This window comes from Melospiza melodia, chromosome 3 (genome assembly GCF_035770615.1).
Source record: "Melospiza melodia melodia isolate bMelMel2 chromosome 3, bMelMel2.pri, whole genome shotgun sequence".
Taxonomy (NCBI): Eukaryota; Metazoa; Chordata; class Aves; order Passeriformes; family Passerellidae; genus Melospiza; species Melospiza melodia.
Genome location: NC_086196.1, coordinates 47,162,867 through 47,176,108, shown reverse-complemented (window position 1 = coordinate 47,176,108; position 13,242 = coordinate 47,162,867). Strand labels below are relative to the sequence as shown.

General features: G+C 40.6%; 1 protein-coding gene across 4 annotated transcripts in view; it reads right to left on the bottom strand.

Moving 5' to 3' along the window:
• Positions 1–12,887, bottom strand: part of ARID4B (AT-rich interaction domain 4B) — an 88,025-nt gene extending 75,138 nt beyond the window's left edge. For 3 of the 4 annotated variants that reach the window (XM_063151613.1, XM_063151616.1, XM_063151615.1), the window contains exons 1-2: positions 12,744–12,887; positions 11,549–11,610 (exon numbers count right to left, since the gene is read on the bottom strand). In XM_063151613.1, the coding sequence (XP_063007683.1) occupies positions 11,549–11,554 (6 nt within the window). In that variant the 5' untranslated portion in view covers positions 11,555–11,610; positions 12,744–12,887. Of the gene's footprint in view, positions 1–11,548; positions 11,611–11,756; positions 11,810–12,743 lie in introns of those variants that run through there. The other variant, XM_063151614.1, reaches the window with a different exon arrangement.
• Between the last annotated feature and the right edge of the window lie 355 nt (positions 12,888–13,242).

Below are 13,242 nucleotides of genomic sequence, written 5' to 3'. Positions count from 1 at the left end.
TTTATCTTTTTTCATCATAAACACGATAGTGTTTCTTTAATAATATATTTTTCTGGGAGCTAGTTTTACAAGTATCCTAACTTGTAGGAATACAATTCCTAACTTACATAAATTTAACAAACATAAGCACACATGCAAACTTCTCTCCTATCTCGCTTTATTTTTGGAGAATACTACTGGCCAAATAGTCTTGCACAGTCAGTAGCAAGCATATTAAAAATTAATAATTTCTCTTCCTCATTCCTCTCCCCAACAGCATTCATCTTGCAGACTAAGAGTTCAGTATTTAAGTTTGTGAAAGGAGGTTTGGGGGGAAAATGCAAAATGAAGTCAATGTGGCAACTATTCAGGACAGTGATGCAAACTTTTCCATCAGAAAATACCCACAGCCAACCAAGCCTGCAAACATTAAAAATAAAACAGATATTAAGAAAACAGAAATACCCAGCTGAAGACAAGTTTGGAAAAGATTTGTCAAGTGCTGCATAATTATGAAGACATATTTTAGATGCATGCTACACAGAAAGCGCAAGTGCCACTGTAGAAATACAGGGAGAAAGACCAATATAAATGCAGTTAGTATTTAGCTAGGCTACCTTTCAGACTTCAAGGAATTAAAGAATCTGAACTACTTGTTTCATACCTTTTATCCAATTTATCCACCCAGAATACTTCTGTTTCTTTGGCTACTCATTGCTGCACCTGTTTCCAAAACATCTTCAGCTGGCTTAGCCTGTGACTAATGGCAGCCTTTTCCAGGGAGTGACTATTTAAAGAAAGATACTTGCTCAGATTCCACAAAACTCTTCAACATATTAAAGAACAGAGAATAAATTTTTGAAGTTGCATAGGTAGTGTAAGAGTCTGTTCACTGCTTTCAAGTGTGCTGAAGCTATTATGTAAAGCCCAGTTTTTTTCTTGGAAGTCTTTAAGCCTCTTATACTAAAACCTTCATTTTTTTAGCCTCTTTTCAAAAAGTAACATTTAGGATTACTCAAGTGAAAGAGAAAAAGTCTATCTTAAGTTTTACTTGAGAGTCTTTTGTATGTCAACAATTCTAATGTTACTTTCCACATGAAACCTTGTTCCAGTCTCTAAAGCTGAACAAGAGGCACCTCAAAGGGGTCTTCAGTTCCAAGACACAATGCAGGAATCTCAATGCCTCTCAATAAAATATCAGTGTCTCCATCAAATCACCAGGTTACACTATCAACTTCATATGCCAGTGAAATTCTAATTATGTGTTTGTGATCACTGTTTTTTCCCTAAGTCTTAGGAGATAATTGAAGAGAAATTCTGAAATACTTGGCTAAAGGACAAATCTAATCTTCCAGTACTACCATATGACAAATCAGCCCAATGCAATATTTATTTTCACAGAAATACTGTGCATCACCCTGCTAGAAGAGGAATATCCAGTTAAAGCATCCAGTTAAAGCTAGAAGAGGAATATCCACCGGCCTCACTAAGCAACTGATGTGCCCATGTACTACTTGGCTGCAATGTTGTTTCAGTGGACACACAAACTGTTTGAAGAGAAATTGCCAGAAAAAAGGGGAAAGATGGTGCAGTTCCTTTAAGACTAAGGAGTTTTTTTGTAAATACAAGTTCCATCTGCACATCACATTCAAGTATTGAAGTGGTTTGGGGTTTTTTCCCCAAGTTCAATCCTGAGCGAACATAGTAAAGATATCCAGCTACAGCAGTAAGATAGCAAAGTTCTCAAACTGTATCTGGATTTGTCTGGAATCAAGTACCTGGGGTGGAAATGTACCATTTCCTTTTGAGTTTTTGCTTGTTTGTTTTAATATATATGTATATTTATACAAAGATCTTAAAAGCTGATTTGTTTCCTCAAAACTCCAACTAAGTAAATACAATACACATAACTGAGAAACTTGATGAGACCAGCTTAAGTATCATGGATCATTTCTATTCCACATAATGAATGCTATGTTTAATATTTATCGTCAGACCATAATTAGGATTTCACCATTTTAGGATTGCACCAAATTAGGATTACACCATTTCAAATGTTCAAATAAGTGCAGTTGCAAAGGAAATTACTCCCATGACAAAAAGGAAGATTGTTCTCTATTTTAGCGTAAAAAAGAGTACATAAAATTTTACTGAACTGAAATCAGTGTTGCTTGAGCCACAAATAAAAACATTTCACTAATTTAAAGTTGACCTACTACCAGTTGAGTTGCTCTCTAGATGCTACCAATGCCACATCCAACACCAGTAAAAAAGTCTGCCATAGCAGGACATACACCTATCTCTCTCATATATATTATTATTACTATCCTGTCACCAAATGAGTATTTGTCTTACAATACAGAATGTAATAAAAGCAGTTCATTCACTTTACTTGCATCTAAAAACCTAAATCACCATGCACTGGCAAGTGTACATATATATACGTACTTTTTAAATGTACAATGTATGAAATAGAAGATTTTTTTTAAATAAAATGTTTCTGAAATGTTTATAAATGAAATATGTTAACCTTATAAATCCAACATTTTGGCTTGTATCAGGCAAAGTAAAATGAAATCAGAATATTAGCTCAACAGCCAAAGAGCTACTAGCAAAGAAAAACTGAATTAGTGTAGACAGGCATCTAATATACATACTAATACTTTCTGGAACTTCATGGTAAATTATTCCAGGGAACACACTTGGCAGGAGCCTTGGAAGTCCAATTCCAAAACGGACCAAGAATATCAGAATATATTTGAAGAGTGACTTTGCAGGTTCCAACCCATGTATCCAATACACTAAGTCACCAAGTGACACAATCTTTTGTACTACTCAAATTTTAGGAATGTAAATACTGCACTAGTAATCTGTGAGTAAAGGGAAGAATCCAAGATTAAATATCTTTTAAATTGTCCAACTTTGCAGGAAAATAGGCAGGAAATTCTGCAAAGAAGACAGACACACCACAGAGTTACCTAAATCATGTCCTATATGTAAAGGTGTGTTGGATTGTCATTGTAAAGTTCTGGAAGAGCACCTCAGGATGAATCTGCATTTAGAAAATGGAAATTACTCAAAGTTGAATTATTGTCTCCATTTTTGTCCCTGTTCCAGGCAGCAAGGTATTGGTACATATCAAACTCTCATTTTCAAACACTACTGCAGTCTTACTTATGTTTAAGTATTTCACTATCTCCCTTGATGCCCATCTAGCAGGGCAACCTTCAAAAGAAACTGAAGTGGAAATTTATAAAATTATTGCTATGTTTTCAAAAATGCATTTATATTTATCGAAGTACAAAGATTAAAAAGGATATCTATTTTATTTTTAAGTTTAGTGATATAATTTGAAGTTACATTCATTTAATACTGCAGCAACATCTATCTTTCAATAAGCAGAGCAATGAAATAAGTTTGTAATGGAAAATATGTTTTCACTTTTTAAATTCCTGAATTCTGAAATGCTAGTATAACATGTACTCATTTTGAAAAATGTCTCAATCCCTTATTATTTCTCCCAGGAAAAGAAGTTATGCCAACGTAAGTGTCACAGCATTAACAGGAAGATTAACTTAACACTTTTTCACTTAAATGCTGATAAAGGATATTGGAAAGTCTCTTCCACCATTTTAAATTAACGTATTCTTTGAAATCTTAGAAGAATGTATTCCACATTTATTTTAAAGAAAACATGGAGTGGAGTACTTTAAATGTACAAATGAGATTTGGTGCTTGCAATCTGCTGTTAAGAGGATAGCTGAAAATAGGAAGGAAAAAAATTATCACAGTGAATCAGGTTGCCCTGCCACAAATTGAAACATTTTTTTTCAAATCCAAAGAGAACATGAAAAAATAAATTACTCTCTACTACATTATTTATTACAGCTGAAACCTTGCATCAGATACACTTGGATCTGAATTTTGCTGAAGTCAAATCCCATTTCCCAAATCCCATTTAGAAGGATTGTCTTAAATGATGAGGAATACTAAGTTAGAAGGACACATAAGAGAGAAAAGGGAAAGGATCACAGATAGAAGCTCAGCTAGAACACCAGTTCTTAGAAAGGAAGATAACATATCATCCAAATATCTGCATCAAGTTTGTGGTAATAAGCAGAAAATGTCACACACCTCACTCTACCATCTCCAACCGGCATTAACACCCAACTGTCACCAAGTCTCCACTTGTCTACCCATAAATATACAGGCCTTCTTAACACATACAAAAAAAAAAATTGAAAGTTTTACTTCGATTCCCTTCAACTTCCTTATCAGAATGATGTAGTTTCTCCCCAAATTATCATTCCCTACTGTTTTAGTTTGGGATAAGGGTAGCACAATTGCTTACGTCTTCCATCCATTGGTAAAAGTACCTATTGTCAAAATGTCTTATAGGCATATAGAGATTGTCACCTTTATAGGATAGAAATCTAATATTTATAAAATCTTTCTACAGAAAATTATAATACCAACTGTTTCTCTAATTTAAGTAGAAAGAAACATAACTGCTATTAATGGTATTCTTTCCAAATGCTGAAGAAGAAATTGAAGGAGGAGGGAAAGCAAAGCTTATAGTGGCCTCAAAAAATGAGGTTTTTCATCTGATATCATATTTTCTTTAAGACTCTCCATTTTTTTTTAATCAATGCTTATCATATTGAAAATTGCATATTCTTCTTCATTCCCTTCAAGACACAGCATCAATTCAATTAAATCTTTTCACTCAATATTTTCTAGAAAATATGGACTTCAAACCTGTAAAGAAGTCTGGTGTTCTAGGTCTCAAAAAAGCACAAAAAACTTTCTGTGGCAATTTCAAAACTCTCTCAAAAGTAGAGAGTTTACAAAATGTTTAGCCTAATGACTGTAAACTGCTAATTTGTCAGAGGGATAGGGAAGGATGTGTGTTCACATGCAGTTTAAACCAATCCTAATCAGTCTTGGTGCAGTTCTGCTTTTGTGCTCTTTCTTCCTCTGCCAGGCATCATCCAGGGCAGGAACAGTCTGCAAGTGAAGAGTACATGTATCTGATTGATTCTAATTTCAGCTTAGTTCCGTGTACTCTGGCACCACACAAATTTACTGCTAGCACAGAAGACATTGAGAATAAACAGCCAAGAGTGGAAGAAGGAGACAAGACTGCATTCTTCCATGACCATAAAATATCTTAATTTGACAAACTACTTAAGAAACAAAATCCTTTGCTTCAAGTTGTTGGGGGACAAACCAACAGATTAAACAGTAAGGACAGCAAACTCCTCTGCCCAAGAACACTGTTATTCACATTAGCCCAACCTGCATGATCTGCTCTGCAACAAAGCTCTGTAGATGTCTGCATTCACACTTAGCTTAAATGACAACTGATGAATGCTGTCTCTAGCTACTCCTTAAGGAGATCTGTGTAAGTCACAATCAAAGACTACTTAAACTGGGAGTTCGGGATGCTAAAAACTCTTTTCTTTGGTGTACTGACCACCATCTCCACTCTAGAGCAAATACAGGCTCACAGACAACAGCAAAGGGAGCAAGTAACTCCCTATTAACTGGAATGATGCCTTTTCCCACTGCTTTCACTCACAGTAAGAAAAATGTCTTTTCATAGTTAAGCACAATTTTCTTCATAGTGAAGACAGGTTCAGGTCTCCCCAAAATAGTACTCCATGTTCAATTAATTAATAGATACTCAGGAAGTCACTGTCACACAAGTGGTCACACATAAAGCTGCTGGCTCATCTCAGTCCTAATTTTCTACAGGTAACTCAGCAACACCCTCCACCACCCTGCTCTGACATTCTCACAACTGGCTTTCAGAGCTCACTTACAAACACTTCTTGCTAAACAGGTCATGACTGCTTTATAGTCTGCCAAGCAAAAAAAAAACCCCAAAAAACAACAACAAAAAAAAAACAACAATAGTGCTCTCTTTATTGAATTTCTCCCCTGGTTCAAACTAATCTTCAGAAGGAAAATAGATGTCTTGTCTAGTATTGAATATCAAAGTGGCTTGCTGTCTTTTCCTTACTTGAATTCCCTGAAATATCCCCTCATCTGGTCACCCCATGTTAACAGAAAAAAAGAACAAAAAACCCAACTACCCAGATTTATGACTTTCCATCAAAACCTTTTAGAATAATTATGGTAACACATATTAAATCACTAACATTTAGTTTATGCATAGGGCTAAACAATTTTTCTCAGTTCCCTGGAGGCCTTTTGAAGTCTTGTAGAAGTCTTTAAAAATCCATTGCATGCACATATCCAAGCAAGACAGCAAGCACAGTAACTGGACAACATTAAGTGCTAAGTGGAAAAGGCAAAAAGTAGTATTTTTTACCAAAGCATATCAATTAAAAAGCAAACAGCCACAATACCTGACTTCTCAACATTTCTCAACTGTGACCTGAATCACACTTAAGGCAGACAGTCTGAGATCCATGGTTTTCAGCTTTGTACATTCAGTAAAAACAGCTAAAGGGCCTATTCAGTAGAAATGCAGAGAATCCAACTGTTGCATTTCACAACAGGTAATAAACAGAAAGTGGGTTAACTACTTTCAAGTAAGTATGAACTGATAAATAATCAAGCATTTGGATGGCTGTGTATAAGGTTAAGGTGCCAGATAAAGTTAAGCCTAGGTTTTTCTGTAAAATTTGTTCCCTTTTTCAATGAGGTCACCTCAAATTCCCTTTTATTCTTTAGCCTATTATAAAAGTATATATTTCTAAGGAAAATGTGTGTATCCATACGATTTAAACAAAATATCTGAAACCAATTTGTGACAACAGTATCATTTCCACCTTCTCAAAGTTAGCATTATTTTTTCAATTTACTCAATCAGCAAAGCATTCAGATTATTTTATACTGACAGTAAAGCTTAATATATCAAAACCTTTGCATTGTGTTTCAAAGGGCTTTTCAACTACAATGCAGAATTTCTTTGAAAACAGACATGCAATGTGTATCACAGCATGCTTCAGTTCTGCTTGTATACAATACTTGTTTTGGATTACAAAGTGAACTGAATAACCATCCCAAAGTGTTCCAGTGAAGATATGCACATTCATTATTCTGCCTGCTAACATTTTCCCTGGACAGTATGCTCATACAATAGTCATGCTACCGTGAGAGCATTGATCCAAAAATCCTTCACCAACTTTGAAGATAATAATACAGGCAACTTAACTGTAGTAACGCTCATAGTTTATTACAACTTCAGTCTTCTCAGTGTAAGACAGCCTTTCTTCCACTATGTGGTCTAATTAACTTCAAGCCCTTATAAACCAATACAACCATTCAACAGCCACATACTACCCATGCAGATTTGAGTTCAAGACTTCCATGCTGTTTAGCCACTGTAAAATATACAAAGACTAGCATGTAAAAAGTGCAAATAAACAATTTCAAAATAACATAGATTATTCCAACGTGACTTGTAATTGCTTGGTGCAACTGGTGTTTGCTTTCCTTTCTACATAATTATGCAAGCACGAGGAAGTCAATAACTGCCTCTGATCACTTGTTCAAACTGGAACATCAGGAAAGAATTTAAAAAAATAAGTTTTCACAATGTAAAAACAAGTTATAGAGTAAAACCACCTCTTAAGACTTACCTGCTCTCCTGCCTCCATCACAAAATCTATTCTAACAGTACTCTTCCCTTAGCAATCTCCATTTCTGCTGCAATTCAAATAGTTAACCAGAAAGTGAAAGGTCACTACATTCCACGACTGGTTTCCAGCCTGCATAAGACCAATGGGATTTTCAACTGACTTGTGCTCAAAGTTGGAAATTAGTGGCTGAAAAGTTTACTAGATGTTTCATTTTTGTCTTCAGCCATACTGGCAGAGAATATGAGCAATGGTCTGGCACACATTAAGGGAAAGCAGCTACGGCATCAGTGTGCACAAGTGATCTCCCTGGGTAGCTGGAGAGGTCACTGGGCCAGACTACTGAAACAAAAATATAAATTCAGGAAGAATTAAAACCCAACCAAAACAAAAAATCTACCATAAACCATAGGCATGGCTTTCTTAATTCATTAGTGTGGTAACTTTGAGCAAGCATCCAGGAACATCTAGGATTACCAAAGACAAGTATCAACAACCATTAAATAGTTTGTACTTTACAGAATGAAAAACATTAACATGCAAACAGTATCAAAACATTTAAACAATCATTTCAGATCTCTTAATTCATAGAACATTGCTCTAGCTTCTGGGACATCTACTCTTTTGATCCCAACTCAGCAGTGAACTTTTTAACTACAGCGGGTATATTAACTTCATTCACATATTTATATATCAAACAAATGCCATGATACATATTAAAAATCTCATGAGCATTTGCAGCAGTTCCTAGTACAAATCATTGGTGAAACCAAGCTTTTGTTTATTTCTCTCTTTAAAAGCAGACGCTTTGCTTTCAGGGAGTTTATTTCCTGATTCTGGAGCTTAAAAAAAAAGCACTCTATAAGAATGCTTTTACATATATTGCTACCTACTTAGTATGTAGCCATTTGATGGAATGCAATTACTTTTTAAATCATCAAACAGATTCTACATTCTTCTGACATACTTAATGCAAAAAGGCCTTATACAAAAGGTGCTAAATCAACAAAAACTTCACAACATGCAAGCAATCCCAGCCATTATCTACACAACTGCACTATCAGAGATCAATCAACACAGGAAAAAGCCTGATTTAGTAGAACATCACAACAACAAGCATAATTCTATTAAGACTTGAACACTTCTTGTGAGACATATTTCAAAAGTATTTTAAGTGGTCTTAGCAGTCCATGGGAAGACTACTTGATAGGCTAAAGTTACTGGGTTATACGAGGGGCTTTATTTCCTTGGATTAATTTGGGTTATTACAAGGAGAGCAATGATACCAACAGCTCTGGTAAGCTCTTAGCAGGCAGCATACCTCTCTTGTGTCAAAGCGTTGCGAAATGCAAGAACACAAGTGACTTACGGTTTTGTGTCAATACAATTGTTGGTGCTGTTCCTAAATATACCTCACTGTGCTTTACAAAGAAAGATCAACATTTCATCCATACCACACAGGTGGGGGAAAGGAGCCAGTAAAGCTAATTGAATTGTTCAGCTTCACATAAAGAGACAAGGTACCGACAAGGAATCCAGTTCTAAGGCTCTGTGCACCAGAATCTACAACGCTCTGCACTTGAAGGAATGACCAAGGCATAAATCAAAACAGAGGCCTCTATCATGCAGTCAGAAGCAAGTCTGCAGCAGCAGACCCTAAGCAAAACTAGGCCTTAAAGCATTAAATCCTCTGCATACTGAAGTGTCCTTGAGTATCCAAAGAGCATGTTCTTTGGATAACTTAAAAAATAAATGCACAGAAATATACAGTCATATTTAAACAGTATCTTGATCTAATCTAGTCAATGTTACCTTGAAGCGATACAAACAGAAAGCTAATAATTCTCTTAAGCATTCTCCCTTACTGCTTCTTATTGGACTGGCTTGTATCCTTGTAAGCTTAACTAATAAATTACAAATTTAAGCCAGCCAGAAGGACTGATCCACTGGATAACTCCTATAATCTTGGTTAAGTTGTTGAATCTTAGAAATTTCTTTGGAACCACAATACTGTTAAAAGTTTCCCTGCAATGACTAAAGCTTCAAAGTAATGACTTAGAGATTAACCTCCCTTAACACTACAGGGCACAGTAAATAAAGTACTGGAGTTATCTCAAGTATATATAAGTTTAACACTAGACACACACAAATTGCAAAGCTACAGACTTAAACTTAACACCTGAACACTCTGACAGAATTTATCCTAACTTTAAAAATAAACATGCAAGAGTAGCACAAACTTTACTGAAGACTAAGTAAGCTCTGAGGGTTTTAAAAAAAATACAGGTCTATTAACAGGTTTTTGTATTTGTTACTCTAAGTTTAATCATCTGTTATACATTCAATTCAGCCTGAAGTGGATCTGTATCACTGTTTCACAGAACACTTTGCGTTCTACTTGTGATCTGACCTCCTCATGCTCCCAGCTGTCTATCTACATATTAATATGGCTCTAAAAACTCAGTATCTGAACCTAATCTCTATGGTAACTGTAAGATTTGTTTACATTGAAAAAGAATATTAGAAACGTATGTAAATTTAACAGTCATTTAAATAAGTTTTTTCCTTCTGGGGAAAAAAGCTCCCTATACTGCCTCCTATTTATCTTGCTTCCATCTCCAGTATCCCCACCAGGCAATGAGCCACATTTGGAAACCTCCCATCATACAACTTCAACAGCCTGTTGTTGTAAATTCATAAATAGTTTACTTTCAATAAGACAGACGTGTGCAGTATTTTATATCTTAGCACTTGCTAAAGAAAAATCATAGGGCAATTAAAACGTGATTTTTTAAAACACTGCCATAAAGTCACCGAAGTAAAAAAAACATACTAAACCTTTAACAGCTATACAGAAAGACTTCACTGCTCAGCAAGTCAGATCAATCTAGAAATTAACAGAGTTTATTTCATTTATCATTTCTAGCAGTGAATATAGTACTGGGTGCACACTTTACATAATACTTATTCACAGACAGTAGGCAAAAACTCTTGATAGTAGAAGAACCCACATACAGACTACTCTTTTTTATTAACAAATACCAAGGAATTGATGCATCACAGGTTTGGAACAATTGTTTTTTTTTAAAGATTTATATTATTTTGAAATGAGATTTACTGCTGCCCAGCAGGACCGGGAGCTGAATTACACAGGGGTGACAGTAACATGAATGGCAGCTTGAGCAAGACATATCAGCAAAATGGTAAAAAAAGCCCTAACAAACACAGTTGTTAAAAACTACTTTTAGGCACACAGTTCTTGCCCATACACAGAAGAAATCATTCTATTCCACCAAAACGATCTTTTTTGCTATTTAGCTTGCATAATATACCAAACATCAACTGTCTAGAAAGGTCGAAGAGAAGAAAAATGCATGACAGTGAGGTACATGAATACTACACAGCACCGAGAGGAAATTAGAACCTCTTTGAAAATCTTTCCGCACCTTACAGCAATCATTTCACTGCGGAGAATCGCTCACTTGCACCCTCCCCGCTCTCATCAAGATTACTCATTCAACAAAACTCCTATTGACGAATAGAAAGTAAGTAAATCTACCCTCTATTCAAGTAAACAATGTTGTAGAGCCAGCATTTCCCCCACAACGTTACTTTCTCGAGCAGGGTGACTGTGCCCTGCTCCTCCATGAAGCGCGCTCAGCCCAGGCAGCCATGTCCTTATTCTCCTACAAACAATGTTTGTGAAGGAGAACAGCCCCTGCTCGGGGAACTCGCGGCTTCCCCCAGCATAACGCGGCGGAGCAAAGCCCGCCCCACGATCAGCGAACGAGCCAAGGCACCGAAACACGGCAGTGGGGGCGAAGCTGCCCGCAGTCTGGATCTGCACCAGCACCGAGCCTCGCACCGGGGTCGGGACAGATGGACTGACAGATAGGACAGCATTTTTGCATGCAACCCTCCCTCCTTTCCCCTCCCAGGCACACAAGCGAGTGTTTTACCTTCATGATGAGCTCAGGCTGCGGTAAAAGCCTCGATCGTGGCTGAGCGGCCGAGGCTGGACCTGGAATTTAAAACAAAGCGCTAAGGCACCGCACCAGCCACTCGCACCGGGCGGGGGGAGGGGAGCCAAATATCGGGCGGGGGCGCTGGGCTCCTCCCGATACTGCCCCTTTCCTTCCCCGGATCCCCCCTTCTCCCGCTGCTCACCCCCTTCCCTCTTTCCTCGGCCGCCGTTTCCCCCCGCGGCTCCCACACGCCGCGGCTTCCCCTACACTCGCTGCCACTGACGCCATTTCTGTCAGAGGAGGAGAAACTTGCCACAACAACAACCCACCCCCGGCTGCCGCGGGAGGGGGAGGCGCCCCGGCCGCCTCCCCGGGGCGCTGCGCCCCCTCCCCGGGCACCGGGCGGCGGGAGGGCACCCGCGGGGGTCCCGGCGCAGAGAACCCCCCCCTGCTCGCTTTACCGCGGGGGGAGAGAGAGCGGAGAGAAGGAGGGCGAGAGGGAGGGAGGCTCTTCCTCCATTGTACGAGGAAGAGTGCCCGTGTGCACGGCCGTGGAGCGGGGTGTCGGGAGCAGTCCCCCCACCCCGACAGATACACACACACACGCTTTTGTAGGGGCTGCGGCTCCGGATCGCGGCGGCTCCTCCTCCCTCCGTCTCCCCCCCTAAATAAAGGAAAGCGCTGACTCCGCCGCAGGAGTTTCAGCAGCAACAGCCGCAACTCCCCGGCTCGGCGCAGCGGGTCCGGGCGGGGGGAGGGAGGGAGGGAGAGCAGGCAGGAGGTGGCGGAGGAGGGGAAGAAAAGGAAGAAGAAGAAGAAAAGAAGGGAGCGGGGACGGGGAGGGAGGAATGGAGGGGGGCGGGGAGAAAGGGGCCCGACCTGCTCGGCGGGGACACGGAGCGTGTGTCTGTACGAGTGTGGAGGAGGGGGCTCCGTCCCTCCCGGCAGAGGGGCCCGAGGAGAAGCCGCCGGTCCCTCCCCCCGGCCCGCCACTGGGTGTTTGGGGTGGGGGGGGAAGACGAAGCATCGGCGAGTCCCGCCGCAGTCTCGCTACCAGGAGAAAAACAAGCGCCCCCCTCCCTCCCTCGCCACCGCATGCCCGGCCCCTCGCCCCCACGGGGCCCCCCGCCGCCTCCCTGCCAGCCGCCGGCGGGGCACGGGGGCTCCTTCTTCGGCTCGGCGCCCTCACCTTTGTTCCGCTGCGACCGCCCGCCCGCTACTCCCCCGGCCCAAGGCGGGGGGCACGGAAGGGAACTGGGCGAAGGTTCCTCTCAGCTTCGGACACCCCCGGCCCCGCTCAACGCTGCTGCAGCGGCTCCGCTGGCGGCGGCCCCGCACGGCGCGCGGAGGGGCCGATCCGTCCTGCGCGGCCCCGGCGGCGGTGACTGCACGGCTCGGTCCCCCTCCCCCTCCCGCACCGATGACTGACTGACGGGCGAACGGGAACGGCCACGCCCCCTTCTCCACCTCCCCCATTGGGCCGCGTCCCGCAGGGCCCGCCTACCCCGCGGCCCCATTGGCCTTCGTGTCGGAAATACTGACATCATTCTTCTCCACTTCTATGGAAACTGAGACTCGGCGCCGAGGGTGCTCATGGGGAACGCAGTTCCTGCTCGCGGTTAGCAGCGTTTTTGGCAGGCAGCGCTGCTAGGCTCAGTGGACAACAACTCCCAGAGCGCACCGCGCAC